This window comes from Pavona decussata, unplaced genomic scaffold (assembly GCF_977016875.1).
Source record: "Pavona decussata unplaced genomic scaffold, jaPavDecu1.1 SCAFFOLD_244, whole genome shotgun sequence".
Lineage (NCBI taxonomy): Eukaryota > Metazoa > Cnidaria > Anthozoa > Scleractinia > Agariciidae > Pavona > Pavona decussata.
Window position 1 is genome coordinate 2036036 of NW_028145649.1, and position 19263 is coordinate 2055298.

The 19263-nt window shown below is 38.6% G+C and overlaps 1 protein-coding gene across 2 annotated transcripts; it reads right to left on the reverse strand.

The window, feature by feature from the left end:
- Positions 1-506: 506 nt before the first annotated feature.
- LOC146457389 (uncharacterized) lies at positions 507-18766 on the reverse strand. 2 transcript variants are annotated; one of them, XM_085091979.1, is made up of 8 exons: positions 18526-18766; positions 13911-14066; positions 11651-11845; positions 9135-9278; positions 7284-7586; positions 6544-6702; positions 4665-4795; positions 507-3432 (listed from the first exon to the last, which is right to left on the reverse strand). In XM_085091979.1, exons 1-8 carry the CDS (start codon positions 18658-18660, stop codon positions 3372-3374), a joined length of 1284 nt encoding a protein of 427 aa, XP_084948105.1. In that variant the 5' UTR covers positions 18661-18766; the 3' UTR covers positions 507-3371. The 2 variants fall into 2 exon arrangements, with proteins under 2 accessions (XP_084948105.1, XP_084948107.1); XM_085091981.1 differs by lacking the exon at positions 9135-9278.
- Positions 18767-19263: the final 497 nt, after the last annotated feature.

The following is a 19263-nucleotide window of genomic DNA, read 5'->3' on the forward strand; positions in this document are numbered from 1 at the left end:
ATATTGGTAACAAGTCATTTGTCTCATGATAATTTTTTTAAGAACACAGGCATTTACCGTTACTGTAACCGTTTTTAGTTACCCCCCAACCAAGATGGCATCGAATACCGTACAATCATTCTCTTCGAGACCAATGTTCACATCAAGTGCTTCAGAAGCGACTTCTGTTGAATATGATATACAAGTCGGGACTGATAAGCGACGGTTCCAAAGTCCGATCACGTTGGCAGTATTTGTTCAAGTTCAAGTTTAAAGATTTAAACACATACAAATAGAAGATAAGCACTGCTCGCAGTTCAGCTACAGCTATTCGAGGCGAGCAGTGGTTTTGACGCATAACAAATAACAGCAGTTCAACCTTACAGAATCAAAAAAGTAACTTACAATACAGTAGCGGGTAAAACAAGAGAAAGGAAAATACAATGACAAAAAACTAGGACTAGATGGGTACAGTTAAAGAAACGAGATTTACGATAAGAAGATACTTAGCCGATCACTTAGCAATATTTAGAGTAAAACAGGGAAGTTATATTGCTTTGAGTACTTTTAAAGAGTAAAGTTAGGCGAACATAGCCATAGTGCGAAACGCAACCTACACGACTGCAAGTTTACTCTGAAATTTCGCGCCAAATTTTACGATCAAGTGTGATGCCATACTCTCCGTTTACAGCCGCTATTTTATCAATATGTGACGTCATACCCCCAGCAGACCGCTGTTCTATTTCACGTTTGGCTGTTGCTTTATTTGGTGGTTTCGACGTCATTCTCAGACATTCACCATTAAGGACGTTGGGATCAGAGTACGAGTACGAGGACGACTTCCAAATTTCAAATCAGTCACATCCCCAAAACTTTCGCTCCTTCCCGTTGTTTACCAGCAAGTAAGTAGACTCTAGAAACAAGATTGGTGTGACAAGCGGTTATCTTAATCACGCAAACTAGATTTGAAAAGTCATACTCGTACTCAAATCTGAAGGTTTCTATTGTCAACTATTTCACGGTAGACTAAACCGCTTTGTCGTTTAGTGTGAAACATTTGATGCATCGCTAAGCAAGTTCTTCAGTGAGCTGTACCATATGATGTTATGCTCGACCGGTTGTTATGCTGTGTCACTGATTCGACATCATATTCAGCTTTTTTACGCATCTCTAACCTATTTCATGCTACACTGTACCATTTACGATTACAGTGTATTGTTTGAACATTGAGAACTAGTACTACTGTACATTTTAAATGAAGGGTGAGCTATTCGAACTTCGACTCAATTGTTTAGTAATTTCATGTTCCACTTGGACGTGAGTTGCTAGTCTATCTGTGTTTTGGCTAGACAGTTTCTCAAACCTAAGACAGCAAACAGGAACACACAAAGCCATATTTTTGGCGAAATTCTTCCCTGTGCTATAACATTGTGTATGCTAGGTTTCAAGTTTTTAGAACTTTTCTAGGCGTTTTTTATGTGTTTGCAAGTAATTCATGTTAAGGTACCATATGGTCACCCACATAACCCCAACCCTCCGTATAATCACCCTTGCCTTACCATAAATTATATCCCGTTTTTGGGTTTTCGTACACTACGAATTATGGCTAAGTCAGTAGCCAGTCGCCACATTTTTTCGATACAGTGGATTATGGTCTTTATCATACGCCAAAAGTGTGTAAAGCTTGACGGGTCTTGTATAAATTGACAAGAGAAAGGAAAAGAACGGGAATATTCAAATTTTTAACACATATGGACTATCAATATTTGAAAATTATACTAAATACAAACAAAGCATATTCCATTCTTTTGAAGGTATTAGTTTTTACCACCGTTTTAGCAACGATTTGACATTACATGTGCTAAATTTATATTCTTCTGCTCTCGGAAGAGACTGTTTCACAAGGTGAACTCAATTGCAAAGAGGATGGAGCTTCTCCTAATAAAAATAAAAAGATTTGTAACAAAGACCTATAAGATGTCCTTCAAAGTATAATTCTATTGCACTCTTTTTTATATAGACGACCTAAAAATATTGGATCCTGGATAGTTCGGTCACATTACACTGTCTTAATGATTTGGAGTCATCGTGTAGTTATTAAGAGAAAGCGAATTTAATTATTAAGTTACATTTTCATTGGACCTGCTTTAGGTTCAGTGTGTTTCGGTGTGAAGTAAAGCGTTTCGGAGACATCATCGGACGATAGATTTATCCGGCGAAAACACTCGTTCGAGGGTCAGTTTTTGCCTTTTTCCATCAATTCCTCGCCATCCAAGAAAAGGGATCGTAAACAGTCTATAACGGCCGGTTGTGATACACCTAAAGGATTCTTGTTATTTATTATTCCACTGTTATGTCATTTCACCAAAAAAGGTAAAGAGAACGAGCAAAATACAAGACCGTAATACACTTAGTGCCCCGGTTTGACCGGTTTACAACAGAGCGAATACGGCCAACGACATTCCACTAGCGTTGTGTGTTGTTTACGTCATTCGCAAACGACATATAGAGTGTTTTCACATGACGTCACGGCGGCCATGTTGGTGTTCCAAAACAAAGAAAATAATGGCGGCCATGTTGGTGTCCCAAACTAAACCTCTGGAATTGAACTCTACTTTTATGCAAATACTTTCTTTTGTTTCAGTAAACCAATATGGCCGGTAGTCACGTGAATAAAAACGCTCCATACTGATAGATAGCTGGATGGACAGATAATGTCGGCTGTGATCTTACCAGAAAAAAGAAACCAAAATAACAAAATCTTTTCGTAGTGGAATAATACATCTTTTATTCGATGGTCTTACATATAATACACGTGGACATTTTGCTCAAGGCTTGTATTTTTCCTCGCCCCTTCAGGGCTCGGAAAAAATACTCCACAACTCGCAAAATATCCCCGCGTATTATACGTAAAACCATCGAATAAGATGTATGTATTCAGTTAAAACAGGAGCCCCTCTCCTGGTTAACACTCTTTGATGCTGTCCATTACATAGAATAGCTACTCCGGTGCATAATGAGCGAGTTACTACCATCTGGCAACAAACATTGGGAGAAATCTGTCCCATAACTAATTTGCTACCAAACTCGCATCTCGTCTGCACGCATCGCGTGCCTATGTTTTGAACACAATCTATAACAGCCCACTTGTAATACACCTAGGAAATTCTTGTTTTCTTTTCAGTTGTAAAACTCCTTGATACTATCCATTACATAGAATAGCTACTCGGATGCATAATGGACGAGTTACTACCATCTAGCAACAAACATTGGGAGAAATCTGCTCCATAACAAATTTGCGACCAAACTCGTATCGCGTCTGCATGCATCACGTGCCTATGTTTTGAACATCAGACAATTAATGTGACTATGGGATAAGTAACTTTTTGGAATTAAGACTCTGGCTTCTTCTTCTCTTCCGTTTGTTCATTTAAGCCAAGGAGAGTTAGGAAACTGAGGAAAGAAAATGAGCAATTGTTATTAAAAACCTAGCGCAGAGAGACAGACCTGTTATTTCTCTTCAGGGGTAACTACTAAATATTTAGCAAAGGAATCGCTGGAATACAACTTTCTTTGCCAAATTTTATATGAGTGCGTCTGCATGATGTGACATGAACTACATGCGCAGTAAAGACGCAAAAAACAGGTATGGCACGAACGTCCTTAAAAAGGCTATTGTTCAGAATGGTTTAAGTAGCCAAAGTCTCAGAAGTATGTTAAGTGTGATCGTTCAGAATTCTCCTGGAAAGGTCTGTAGTTGGCTACATTGTACACAATTCAGCAACATGAGTGGAATTTGTCATAACAGCAGGTGGATCTTGTGTCGTCAGATGATACAGTGTAGTAATTCTGTCTGTAATAACTGCTTCCAATAGACTCTTCTCCAAAATGGCGGCCCAAAATTCAAATGAGTTAAAATTAAAAACGTATACCAGCATTAGAAAGAGCACTTTTACTTTAGTAACCCTGCAAAGTCTCAGCATATCAGGTGTAATATCAGCTGAGAAAATGTAAGTTGAAAAATGAAAAATTTACAGACGTTTGTATGACTTTAAATTTGTCAAATCTCATCTTACATTTCCAAAGCTGATATAACACCTAATAAGCTGAAACTTTGCAAGTTTACTAAAGTAAAGGTGCTCTTTCTAGTGCTGGTATCAGTTTTTCATTCAGTTCAATTTTAACTCATTGAAATCTGTTGCCGCCATTTTGGAGAAGAGTCTATTGGTCAATTAAGTCAAGAATTCCTGTTATTGGCTGTGAAAACTCAAAAGAGTGATCGGTCAATTTTCGTGGTTTACATCTTTCTACTGCTAGTCTAGTTCTCTTTTGTCAATCGGTCTTTTTGTAATCGGCGTATTCCACATAAAATAGAGGTGTCGGGTCAAAAAACAGAGACTACTGGCTTCCTGATTCAACAAAGTAAATGAGACACTTAAAAACATTTGGACTGACCTATCAGTACACCTATTGACACGATAAAATTCTTCACCGACACCGTGCGTTTGAACGTTATCTGGAAATCTCCGTTGGTCGATTGTTTTTATCGTTACTCTAATGCTCGTTGGTCTATTGTCTGTCTATTCTACTGATATCTTTGTGAGGTGCAAGTTACTACACTGCTGAAATCGCTTCTATACTAAGTTTGTAAACCAACTTTCACGAGTGAGTTTTTCCCAACTTACCTCGTAATATGTTCATCTAACCAGTCTTTGTGCTTCAGTTCATTAAGCCAAGATGGAGGCAAAGCACTGGCGCCAAGTTTACAGCCAAGCAAGGCTCCCGCTACTGCACCATTAGTATCAGCATCCCCTGCCTAGAAACAAACATCACAAAGCAGTTAACGCTCAGTACCAGTCAATTCGCCCATGGTAAAGCTAACTTGTGTACCTCTCAAAACGGACGTTTTGGCTGAGAAAAGAAAGACATTTCTTCCACCTAAACAGTATCCCCTGCCTCATAACAAACATCAGAAAGTGGGAAATGCTCAGTACCAGTCAATTCGCCCATAGTAAAGCTAACTTGTGCACCTTTCAAGACTGACGCTTTGGCTGAGAAAAGAAATACATCTCTTCCACCTACACAGTATCCCCTCCCTCATAACAAACATTAGAAGGTGGTTTAAGCTCAGTATCCGTCAATTCGCCCATAGTGAAGCTAACTTGTGCTCCTCTCAAGACTCGCTTTGACTGAGAAAAAAAAAAAGACATTTCTTCCACCTAAACAACATCCCCTTCCTGATAGCAAACATAACCAGTGGTTATAGTTCTTATCCATACTAAAGCTAACTAACGCACACCTTAAAACTCGTCTTACCGGGAAAGAGAAGACATTCCAGTTAAACAGCTGCAGTTATATGGAGGGTTACTCTTTCAAATCAGTTGTGGGTTATACCTTAACTTTGTGGGTGAGTTAACTTTATTGTGGGCGAATTTGCACGCGGGCGATGTTATTTCATCAGGAAGACCATTTTAGAGCAATTCATGTAAAATGGAACGAGATTTTCAAGTATAACCGCGTGAAATTTCTATAACCGATCTCACGGGTTGAACGACAGATCTACAAAAAGTTGCCATACAGTGTACATTTTGAGGCCCCGTGTTTGCAATAAAGACATTTGGCAGTTGTTGTTGTCAAGTGGTCCGCTGTGTTTTGTTACAATGCTGCTAGAGTAGAACAGGGTGTATTCTAGAAATTGGCCAATGAGGGCCCAGTGGGAGCCCCTCTGAAATGTAGGGGGCCCTTTTTCAAGAAAAGGGGCTTCAAAAAAGATATTTGAACTTCTTTGTACAGTCTATTAAAAAGCAACTCATGAGAGTGCAGAATATGAGCACAGAAACAAACGAAGAAGAGAAAAGCAATTGAGACAGTACCAGGCTATAAATTTCAAACTATAGAACAGCGGTCATATCAATCTTATCGTCAGTGATGTTTTCGAATACTTTATTTTAGAAAATAGGTACTTTTCCTTGGGCACAAATTTTGTGCGGCCAATTTGCAGCGTCATCGTAATTTTATGCGGTATTTTTTTTCGAATTGCGGAAATCTCGCAAAGCCACGCACTAGAATAAACCCTGGAAGAATTATATACTACGGTTGCCCTTTCCGATGTACAGTACATACATCATCTTCCGGGTGATCCTGTAAGCTGTTCTTCGCAAAGAACGGAGTCAGTCCCAACTTTGTGGGATTTGTACTTCCAAAATTGGCTAATAGTCATGGTGAAATTTTCACTATAGTTTCGTCACAATGTGGAGGAGCGGTAGTGTAGTGTTTATTTAGTGCGCCGGACTTTCGATCGGAGGGTCGTTGGTTCGAGGCTACGTTGGTCTCTTCATTGCTGTGTTGTTTCCTTAGACAAGAAACTTTCGTGCTCCACATTGTCTCTCTTCACCCAGGTGTATAAATGGGTACCGGCGACATACTGCTGGGGGTAGCCCTGCGATGGACTGGATTCCTATCCAGGGGGGAGTAGTACAAGCAATCGAAAAACGGGATTTGAAAACTACTTCCCAGGCCCGAAAGTTCTTAGGGAGTTTTGAGAACTTAGGGAACCCTGATTACCTCGAAAGTGATTGCTTCTAAGGAAGCTCGGAAGTCCTGTTGTCTCAGCGACCAAAATCCTGCCCCCATACATTTGTAAGTATATCCTATTTTACCATCTTCATCCAGCTCTAGATCGGCTAAGGACTTTGCAAACATGTACTTCTTTAGTTCTTCCTCCTGTAGAGAAGTAGAGAGAGTAACGGGAAAGCTAAGGTTATCTTTAATTCCTGACAGCGTTTGCGGATCAGATTTCAGTTGTTAGTACCCACATACATCGTTGTTTGCTGTCTATCAGAATGTGTTCAGTAGTTGTCATTATAATAATTACAGTTAAAGGGTCCAGAGCATAACCGATCTACAGTGTATGTCGCATTTCAGATTGCTTTTGTTTTAGCTCAGATTCACCGGAGTTTTTGCAGCTGGCCTTGAATTCCTTCAGGAAACGTTGCTCCAGTGTCTTGGTGGTAAAAATGATAGGTTTTCCACCGAGCCTCTCAGCGTGACAGGGTTCAGACTGAGTTGCCATGGTTGCATATCCTCTCACCTTGCAGCACCTAATTCCAAGGCTCATCTCTGACGATTCGTGTAATTACGTATCTTTTTTTTTTAAACAGCTAGTTTCGTTTATACACGACCCAACAAGCTACCCAGCTTTAATCCTTATCGTGTCTAAATAAAGGTTTTGATTGATTGATTGATGAGTTTAAACACTTATCACAGTCACACATGGCTACAGGAAAAGGCTTATGATGGATTACCTCTTCTGTAGTTTCAAGAGTGCCACGCGCATGATTGAATGCTTCCTCGATGACTGCGTCAATGTCGTAATCTCCTGATTCCTTTAAATGCTTTCCCTGTAACATCAATGCAACTGCTGTCGTCACGGCAACGCATGATGCAATGCACCTTGGGTCTGCATGTGTGACCTGGCAGGCTTCCTTAGTGTTGGCTATCACTTTGTCAATGTCACCAAAGTCATGAACCCCAAGAATTGAAGTGCGCATGACACCTCCATTTGGAGCAACAACGCGGCCAGATAATTCCCAGATTTCTCTGGCTGCCTGCAGAAACAATGATGGTATAGTACTTTAGTGGAGAATGGAGAGGCTGAGAGGAAGACAACACAGATGGCAAACTGTCACAGGCAAACGCCGACAGAGTTTCATGAATACGGATGACACCGTTATCTTTCATTTCTCGTGGGCTTTTACTCTACTTTATCTCATTTCATATTGCATTATCAGTATTTTCTTCCAGCTCTAATGCCAGTAATTACTTTCACATTGGAACTTCTAATTTAAGTAAGTAAGTAAGTGAGTGAGTGAGTGAGTGAGTGAGTGAGTGAGTGAGTGAGTGAGTGAGTGAGTAAGTGAGTGAGTGAGTGAGTGAGAGTGAGTGAGTGAGTGAGTGAGTGAGTGATTGAGTGAGTGAGTGAGTGAGTGAGAGTGAGTGAGTGAGTGAGTGAGTGAGTGAGTGAGTGAGAGTGAGTGAGTGAGTGAGTGAGTGAGTGATTGAGAGTGAGTGAGTGAGTGAGTGAGTGAGTGAGTGAGAGTGGGTGAGTGAGTGAGTGAGTGAGTGAGTGAGTGAGTGAGAGTGAGTGAGTGAGTGAGTGAGTGAGTGAGTGAGTGAGTGAGTGAGTGAGTGAGAGTGAGTGAGTGAGTGAGTGAGTGAGTGAGTGAGTGAGAGTGAGTGAGTGAGTGAGTGAGTGAGTGAGTGAGTGAGTGAGTGAGTGAGTGAGTGAGTGAGTGAGTGAGTGAGTGAGTGAGTGAGTGAGTGAGTGAGTGAGTGAGTGAGTGAGTAAGTTAGTAACGATAATTATTATTTCTCTCAGTTAGTACGCGCGGTGTGATTGGTCAATTTTTCGGGCAGTATTTAACTGTATGACCCGCCAAATTTGAAAGTTGTTCCTTTCCTGCACACCCAATTAACCTCAGAGATATCCTATCTTACTAACCTCGTTTTCTCGGTCCAAACTGTAAGTTATCGCGCCTCGTTCGCTTGACCCGCGCGCTTCGTGCTTGGGCCATAAATCAACGAGAAAAAACTCGTTCCGTAACTTACAGTATGGACCACGAACTCGGCTAGTAACGGATACATGTATGTATTGTCAGTATTTTCTGCTAACACTTACTTTCACATTGAAACTCGTTCAATTCATTTACTTTGCCATTAACCGAAAATTACAATATAAATACATTAAAGATGATACACAATATTCCTACTATTTCAGTATTCCTACTAAACTATTTACAAGATTAAATGGGTTAAAGGCTAGGAAGCCTATATAGAAGCCGGGGGCTTATTAACTATAGGCTTCCTAGAACTACAGGATAAACTATAGAAGTTAAGGGTACTGAATGAAAATTCCAATTTATTATTTTTTTTAAAGAAGAAAAAAAGAAAGAAAGAAAAAAAAAAAGAAAAGGTAAAGAAAAGGTGTGTAGCTCAACAAAGAGTCAATTTAACAAAGAAAGAAGGAATTTTTTTAAGTCTTTTGCCAAACAAACTGATGCTTTCACTGTTTTAAATTTCACGACTTAGCGAGTTGAAAAACGTAGGACCTTGAACCCGAATTGAGATTTCCTAGTTTAATAACGAAAATTATGCACCTGATGGGGGTCCACATGAAACTGAGCATGATGCAGTACATTAGATGTAGTTCTACCAATACCCATTCCACCAAAATCACCCAGTTCTTTAAATCCGTGCTTGCACCAAGTTTTCATCTTTTTAGCAAAATCTAAACGAACCATCTGTAAATTGATAAAGTAAATAAATAAAGGAAACACAAGGTTAACCCATATAACGTGCCCTCAAATAAAAATGAAGAAAAAAACATATCGATATAATGTATGTGACCATAATTAACTAAGCATGGTGACAATAATTAACTATTTACAATTTTGATTAAAACCATAACGCAAAAAGTAAAAGTCAGTAAAAGTTAAAGTCTTTTAAGAAAAGAAAAGATTTCAATCTTGCTTTAAAAAGCTAAAAAGATCACACCTCTACCACCTGCTGCGGTAGGTTATTTTGACTGCAAACAGTCCCTTTCTGGTCAGTCGAGATGGTGCGCTCACAGCGCAGCGAGACTGGGGCGAGGAGAAATAAACGAGAAGAGACTTTTCACGCCTTTTCACGCCTCTCCCCAAGTCCCCCTCCGCTCGTTTGCTCCAGTTTTTTCGCGCTCGGCTATTTCGCGCGACCTCTCGACTATCCAGAAAGGGACTGCTTGCAGTCTATAGGTTATTCCATTCTAGAACTATGCGTAGAAAACACAAGTATTTGTAAGAATTACACTTCACGCTTTTTATATACAGTTTGAAAGAATGGTTAGCCCGAATGCGGTTACTTTCCTTTGGTTCAAAAGTCACTGAAAAAGTCACTGATAATGCGGTATTTTCCAAAGAAACTGGGGTGCAGTGGTGGAGGAGTGAATATGAATATTTCAATTGAAGGGCTTTAACTGCTAAAAGCATCATTCGAAAAGTCAGCTCAGTTCATAAAACTTAGCATTCATCTGTAAATTGGATGGAAAAATTTTAACATTAGAATAATTATGTAAGGGAAAATAAAATAATTGAGTAAGGCAGAGTTACTCTCAGTATAGTAGTTCTGAATTTACGCTCATGATCCCCGCTCCTAGAACCTTCTGCTTGGATTTGATTGGTCAATAGATCTTATTCGATTCATCGTTTTGTTGCCCCATTACAGATCATGTCACGGTATTCTAGGGAGTAGTCGCTTTTAATAGTATTGGTCATATTCACACTGACATGCATTCTTTACTTCCAAAAAGACAAATGATCGATTCTCCTGAGAATATCATGTGGTTTGTAATGGACAATTTTAAGCATAGAGAGGGAATAAGGTCTATAACCCAACCCCCTACAATTGAAAAGGAAACCATCAAGACCAGGTCCGGGTTGTTCGAAAGCCGATTCAACGCTAACCCACGATTAGAATTTAATTGAGGCTTCCAGTTCGCTTGTTAAAAATGGTTTTAAAGGCTAATTTCGAGCTAAAGGTAAAGAAAAGTCTAAGTAAAAACTGCGGGCCAAAAATCTTTTGGCCCACAGACTCTTTGGAAGAGTATTTATCGATTAACAATTAAGCTTGAATCAAAGTTCACGTTTATCCAGGATTAGCTTAATCGGGCTTTGAACAACTGGGCCCAGCACACTAAAGACTAGAGTTAGTCTATTACCTATTACAGTCGGACCTCTATTAAGCGGCCACCTATTAAGCGGCCACCCTCCATTAAGCGGCCACTTTCCAAAGTCCTGAATTATTATTTTGTCAGTAAAGTGCTGTATTCGATACCTCTATTCAACGGCCAACCTCTATCAAGCGGCCAGTTTTCAAAGTCCCCAGGGTGGCCGCTTAATAGAGGTCCGAATGTATTATTATTATTATTATTATTATTATTGTTATTGTTATTGTTATCGTTATCGTTGTCCTTGTTATTGTTATTGTTGTTGTTGTTGTTGTTCTTGTTGTTGTTATTGTTATTGTTATTGTTGTTGTTGTTATAAGATTGACTTTTGTTATTAAATTAAGCAGAAAAACTAACGCGGAGAGATTTTGCCGTTTCGATGACATCCTGTCATCATTATCAAGAAAATGAAGAAAATTTACATAAGTAAGTAAACAAAACTAAACTGAAAACAATAGTCTATTGTTCTAAGCCAGTGAATCATCAAGTGACCTCACACAAAGGAAAACCAAAGTCAAGTGAATAATTTGGCACGTATCGAGTCTGATTGGACTTAAGACTTGGTCTGTACTTCTTAATCAATACGTGCCAAATTATTCACTTGACTTTGGTTTTCCTTTGTGTGAGGTCACTTGATGATTCACTGGCTTAGAACAATAGGCTATTGTTTTCAGTTTAGTTTTGTCTCCTTACTTATGTAAATTTTCTTCATTTTCTTGATAATGATGACAGGATGTCATCGAAACATCGAAATCTCTCCGCGTTAGTTTTTCTGCTTAAGTTGTTGTTGTTGCTATTGTTATTGTTATTGTTATTGTTGCTATTATTATTATTATTTTTAATGTTGTTGTTATTATTATTGTTATTGTTATTGTTATTATCCAAGTCGCAAACTGATCTGTTACCTACCTTTCCATTGTTGTCTAGCAGAGACCGCATAATCAGAATCATTTGATCAGAATCATCCGTCCAGTCTCCAGTTTCAAATCTCTCACGATGAAAGTCCCTGTACTTCATGGAGTATTCTAAATTAGGCATCTTGGGGCCTGTCACTTTTTCCAAAATTTTTTGACTTGTGCTTTTTTCAAAATAATTGCTATAAATCTAGAGATAAAAGAAATATTCAGAAGTCAAAGGCTAAAAATACATGTAATGATAATGATAATAATAATAATAATAATAATAATAATAATAATAGTAATAATAATTATCAAGTCAAAATATGTTCGTTAGTTGCAGTCTAAAAATACTAGGAAACAACAACAGCTGATTAAGAGCTGTAACGTGAGAAAAAATTAATTAAATAATTAATTTTTTCTCACGTTACAGCTTTAAATCAGCTATTGTTGTTTTTTAGTATTTATAGACTGCAACTAACGAACATATTTTGACTTGATAATGACGTATAGCTAACATCGAAACGTTTTTTAGCAAAGTTTTTTAATCTTAAAATGATTTTAAGAAATATTTTATCGCAATTTTTTATAGTTAAATGCTTTTCTAAATCACTTCTTGTTCGAATAATAATAATAATAATAATAATAATAATAATAACCTTTTTATTTACCCTCGGCAGTGTTTATAGCACAAGTGCCAGTGGGGCCGAGCATTAAACTTCACAAAGAAATAGAGTGGAACCCCGCCTTACGACCACCTCGTTATTACGACCACTTTTTTGTGCCCCAAATGAATTGAAAGTCCAGTCATTTCCTTAGTTTTACAACCTCGTTAATCCATTATTACAACCACATTTTCGCGGCCCGAAGTTGGTCGTATTTACAGGGTTCCACTGTAATTTAAATTCAAAATAACATGGTTAAAAATCCCAACTGGCAGGAAGCAAACCAGCTGGTTAGTCTTGCAACCAACGCTGAGGAGTTGAACTTGGGGCTACCGAGAAACAACTCCAGCTAGTGGTCAGAGTGGGACTTGAATCCAGGACCTCTGGATTTCAAGTCTGGTGCCCTAACCACTCGACCACACTGCCTCCCGCTGCTGCATAAACATATCACGTAACTAATTAATTAGTAAATCCTCCCATCAGTAAGCTGTACATGTAGTCTTGATCATGAGGGTTTTAAGCTTAAAGGAGAAGTGTCATGGAGTTTTGACCTTTTATTGTTAATAATGGTGAAATAAGACCTTCACTTAGCTACAAAAGTAATTCTAGAACAATGAGAGGAAAGAAATCAACTAAGTTCTTAAAAGGAACAACATGTGATCAGTTCTTGCGCATTTTGGAGAAATTGAAAAACATTAACCTAACCTTTCTTCAAGTTTCATCCATTCCGACCTACTCTGTCTCTGGTCACTGAGGCACTAATCGACAGTTTTATTGCTCTGGGTTGATAATTCAGAACAAAACTAGACATTTTTGTTGCACTCAGAGGCCTTTCAGAGAATCATATCACTGAAGCTGACAACATGTTGGCACTGAGGGTGGTCACTGCCAGGGCTCATTACGGCTGTGTCGAAAAGTGGGATGGGGGGCGGGACACGAGTTCGGGGACATTGGACTTGGGGACGTGAGATGTGGGACACAGGGACGTGATATCGGGGACATGGGGGACGTAAACAAAACCCACCGATGTAGGAAAAAATAAATTTGACAAAAAAAAATTACACTGTAGTACACTTTTTTTACATGGGAATTCACTGAACCAATTGTAAATGGCCATAATTTGCATCCCCACATCCCATATCTCATGTTCCCAAGTCCCATGTCCCTAAACTCGCCTCTTTGCATCCCCGTCCCAATTTTAGACACAGCCATTCGTCATGTCGTCGGTAGTTCTTTAAGTCGTTCCCAAATTGGAGATGGTACCGCCATTTCTATATGCATGGTCATGAATCCAAGCCACCTGAAGATCTAACCATTTGCAGATGTCAAAGCAGAGGCAGCACCTTCTTCTCTGTTACTTTAAGACCTGAGTGTTGGTCCAGCTGTGTCCTCTGGCTCAGCAGTACGGATCTCTACCAACTGAGTTGACCGAGCAGCAATTATATATTTGGATTATTTTCAACACTGTATTTTAAAGCACACTTGCAATTCAAGTTGGTTAATGGGAAAGGGTTAATTAAGGTTCCCATATGGCACTTTAGGTGACTGTATAAACAGATGACAGATGTGTAAAGTTCCGTTTTATTCAATTAAAAGTGTTCAACTTACATATATGGCTTCTCTTTTAGTCATAAACTCAGTCAACAGGCCAATGGCATCTCCAATGCAGTTTCCATAAATGGTACCTCGTATGCGATCCAGCAGGACCTCCTTACTCAGGGAAGATTTTGTGTTGAAACAAGGGCACTCAGTAACATCACCAGGCTGCAATAATATGATTCAATCTTTGCATCATCTGGAGTATGAGTACTTCAGATGTGATAAAAACTTGGTATTTGTGCATGCATGATTATTTTATGAATGAATATGAATATATGAAACATATATTTGAACTGCGCGTGAATGATTTAATAAGAAGAAAGACCCTCGCAGTTATTTACGCAACTTAAGTAGTTCCGAAAAGAAAGCCTGAAAAAAATTCAAGCTTGAACAGGATTCGAACCCATGACCCCTGCGATGCTGGTGCAGTCCTCTACCAACTGAGCTATCAAGCCAACTGGGAGCTGATCATATTGTGAGTTTGTAATATACCCGTGGAGGATGAATAAATGAATATGAATATATATTATGAGTATATATATTATAAATAACTGTGAGGGCCTTTGTTCTGTTAAATATTTTTTCAATGTTGCCAGGTGTCCAAACAATGTAATTTTCTTTCTCTTGGTAGAACAAGGGTTTGGGAAACCCCACAGGACTCTCTTTTGAAAACAAAACTAACTGGGGAGCTTATCAGAATTCTTATAATTTAATACCATGTAAGCCTGGCAAATTCACTTCCTAAAAGTCCTGTTTAATGTGAGCATGCATGTGTCAAGTTAACAAGGTACCATTTATATTGCTCTGGCAAGAAGTTATATTAATTTATTTCCTGTCATAAGTATTTGTGGCTTAATTTCCCCCTTAAACATAATAAAGAATGTAAATGACTCTATCAGTAGTCATTTCAGATTGAGGCACCCTTACTAATAAAGTGGTATCAAACCATGAAACATTGAATACCAAAGAACACCGGTCAATATTATATGAAGTCTGTTGCCCCCCCTCCCCCCACCCCCTCCATGTGGGAGGAAAAAAACGTTATTTATTTTCATCATTAAGTGTACATTAAATTTATGTATAAATACAGAGAAACGCAACTTCTTTTAGTAAATACTACCGGACCGTGGGTAGACTGAACGCTATTGAAGTGGGCATAGTATAAAGACAAGAAGAAGATATATACAATATATTAAAGAGGTGATAAAAGAAATAAGGGAGTAGAATATACTAAGAGAATGAAGTGATTACTTTATGAAATAAATAAATAAATAAATAAATAAATAAATACATGTATACGTATATGATATGCACTGGTGGTTTGTGGTTATCTGGTTTATGGTTTGTGGTTGAGAAGGAACAAATCAGTTTGAAATTCAACAGTCATATACTTATTCTCATGATTAAACTCTGTCTATAGTGTTTTTAATCATACATAATTCCCATTCCTTGCAGGCATCTAAATCCTTATAAATTACACCACTGATTAGAGACCAAACCCATTTGACATTATACACTCACTTAGTTTAAATATCATTCAATCTCATATCCAGGGGAGCAGGATTCATGCAGCGGTGAGAGCACTTGCCTCCCACCAATGTGGCCTAGGTTCGATTCCAGACTCAGCGTCATGTGTCATATGTGCTATGTTGAGTTGTTGGTTCTCTTACGTGTCCCAAGAGGTTTTCTCCGGGTGCTCCTGTTTCCCCTCTCATCAAAAACCAAAATTTCCAAATTATTCATTTATTTATTCCTCAGGCTCTTTAGCCAGCAGTTCAGGTCACCATGAGAGACTGAGGAAATTGAATTTTTTTATTGGCTGCCCTGTAATGGCTCTGCATTGTGCACCCTGAAGAAATCCCGCAGCGAAAAACTTCCAGTACGCCAAAGTTTCTCCTGGCAACTATAGCCACTGGCCAAAGAGCCTCAGGACTCTGGGTGCGAGATTGTATCTCATTTTACCCTTTGAGACCCAACAGACCCTTCTCCAAAATGGTGGCCGAAAATTCAAAGAAGTTAAAATTAAAAACAAAATTATACCAGCACTAAAAAGAGCACTTTTACTTTTATTTAGTAACCCTGCAAAGTTTCAGCATATCAGGTGTAACATCAGCTGAGAAAATGTAAGTTGAAAAATGAAAAATTTACAGACGTTTGTATGACTGGGGAGTTGACACAAATTTGTTAAATTTTATCTTACTGTATGTTTCCTAAGCTGATATAACACCTAATATGCTGAAACTTTGCAAGGTTACTAAAGTAAAGGTGCTCTTTCCAGTGCTGGTATCAGTCTTTCATTCAGTTCAATTTTAACTCATTCAAATCTGTTGCCGCCATTTTGGAGAAGGGTCTATCGTGACCAACTTCTACATGTAATATCTCCTTAGATTATCATGCTTCATCCAACATTTAGGCCATGAGAATGGAGGAATTGATCAACAAAAATAAATATCTTGACGATCAAACAAATTCTCCCAACTAATATTATAAGAAGTGTATGGACAACAGTGAGGAGAATATGCTTTTTGACGCTGGGACTTAAAGGGTTAAAATAAAGGCTCGATTAGCAGAAATCAAGCCTAGTTAAAATATGAATACATCGCCAATGTGGACAATCAATTCTATTTCCTTCGGTAAACAAGAATCCAAACTGATATATTACAGTCAACCCAGGTCACGCGTGAACGATATTTTTGAAATTTGAACGGAGTTTTGAAATTTGCATGTCAGTTTTCAAAATCGCCAACGAGATTTCAGAGTTCCCGTATAAATTTCCCTAGCTTATTGACAGTATAAAGCTATGAATTTTTCTTTACATTGCAAAATTGAATATTTCAAGAATAACAATTGTTTCCCAAGTATTTTGAATCTTTTTTTCAGTTAATGCGTCTTTTTCGGAACGACTTTCAGAGAGATGTCCAACATTTCATTCACACGTCGGACATTACAAAGAGAAATTTGAATGTTCATTTCATTCTTGGAATTACTGTTCACGCGTGACCTGGATTGACTGTAATTATGCAATGGCGGCTGCTTACTGTAATTTAATATGGAAGGTAAGACCTTAATGCTAATTAAGCTCAATTAATAAGTTAATTAATTAATTAGAATTGGATGATACATCAACTCATGTGTATGTAAGTTAGCCAGCAATACATATACCAGCCTGCAGGGCATGGCACACTGATGCACGCACTTAATTGTATCATTCACGTACATTTTGTGTGCACGCCAAAATTTAGTCTACTGAAAACAGCCGTTACTAATACTGTTTCCCAGAGTGTTAAGTTTTCTGTCTGACTTAAGGATGGTGCCTCCTAATACAGAAGTATCTTAATTTACACAGTTTATGAGTATGCAGGAAACAAGTAGATCTTAGTATGGGCTACTGAAATCCAGAAAGAAAATTGGGGGTAGCGGGACATTTTTTAGAGATAATTGTCTCTAAAAAAGCAGTAAAATACAAAGCAATGTATGGCGTTTTTTTTTTGTTGTTGTTGTTGTTGTTTTTTTTTTGCTTTTTTTTTTCAAATTGCAGCTTTACCCTGGTGAAAATCTTTTTAAGACCCTTGAGGATCTTTAAAGATCTTTAAAGATCCACATGAGGATCTTTTGTGGATCTTTTTGAGGATCTTTAAGGATCTTGATTCATATCCTCAAAGATCTTGCAGGATCTTGTAAGAACCTTGAAGTCCCTGCAAAGATCCTTCAGGTCCCTGCAAAGATCCTTGAGGATCCTGCAATTATCTCTTCAAAATGCATTGTTAGCCCGGCAATTTTCTCCTTGAATACCCAACACACTTGCTAAGTTCTGCTTTCTCCACATAGTTTTAAACCGCACAAAAATATCCCTGTATTAGTAGGGACCACCCATAGGAGACCCGAGTATCATGAGATGTGCAGAAGGTATGCGCAGCAACAATAGTATAGGCACTGTACACCAGTATATATGTTGTGGTTTAATTTTGCCGTTGGTTTAAATTTTATTTTCCATTGTTTCAAATTCATTATCACACATTACCATGCCCAAGAACAATAGGAAGATAAAATTTAAACCAATGATAAATTTGAACCACAAGATATACAGTCCTACATTGACAAATGTTTTAAGGATAGAAATTCAAAATGGCAACACCAACAGACGATACAGAAGGAGTATCATTCAGACGACTTTTTCATTAACAGTCCTAATTAGGATGTGCGAACATGCAGATTGAATAAAAAGATCTCCAACCTCCAATTAAGCCTGGGACCATGGAGAGGTTTTATACTGAAGTGTAGTAACCTGCATTCGTCAGTACACGCGGGTAACTTCGAAATTATCACACTGCACGGGGTGTGTGCCAGTGAAATGCATTTGCACGCGCGAGAACTCGAGGAGTTATGCCACACTCTGCAGACTGGAGCATAAACAGTAAAGTGAAACCTCAACGATAACCCCTATACATATCATATCTAGGGGTTGAGGTTTCACTTTGCTGTAAAGTGCAGACATCATTTCATAAACAAGAGAAATCACAGAAATTGCGGTCGTGCAACGCGAACAGAGGGCGCAAACGCGTAAATAAATTCTAAATATGCAAACATACAAACTTCATTTTGATTAGGAAAAAAGCTCACTTACGGTGGCTTGGCTGTCACTCGTTGTTTCATCTACTTCTGGTGTGGGCTTTTGTGACGAACCTTCCATCTTGTCAACATTGGAAAATTCGTTTCCTTTCTCGTCGGAGTCCGACGATTTTTCCTGACGAGCCTCCATGGTCAATTTGTTTATCGACTGAAGGAAATTGAAGATAGCTTGCAGCAAAATGTGCGAAAAAAACCAGCTGACCTTCACAAAATCTCCATTTTTCGGAAAAGGCGGAAGTTGCTACATTCTCCTGAAGGGTTATGGGTAATCATTCCCAGTCTCCTCGGCGATTCCAAAAGGTCACGCCAAAAAAAAACAATCGTCACGCAATGGTTGCAACAGATGCATATAGTTTTTCGTGCAAATTATCCCAATGTATTTCCTACTATTGTAAAGTTTTCAGCGTTTTAGCTTCCAAAATGACTAAAAATTCAATTTTCTAGGTATTAACACTGTGCACGTAAAACGCTTTTTCGGGCCTGAAATGTTTTTGGCAGTTCTGAGAAAGGTACGCCTCGGTCGTAAGAAGAGAGAGGAACTTCGAAACGATGTTGTACCTTTTGGTAATCAATCCACTGACCATCTATAAATTGCATCTCGTTATTGCATTCAACGTAGATAGAACGCACTCCTTAGCTTATACAGATTGGAGTCGAGATTGTATGGGGCAACGTTGATTGAATGAATGGATCTTGGGACGCGTATCTGGTATCAACCGCAGATTTTGCAGGG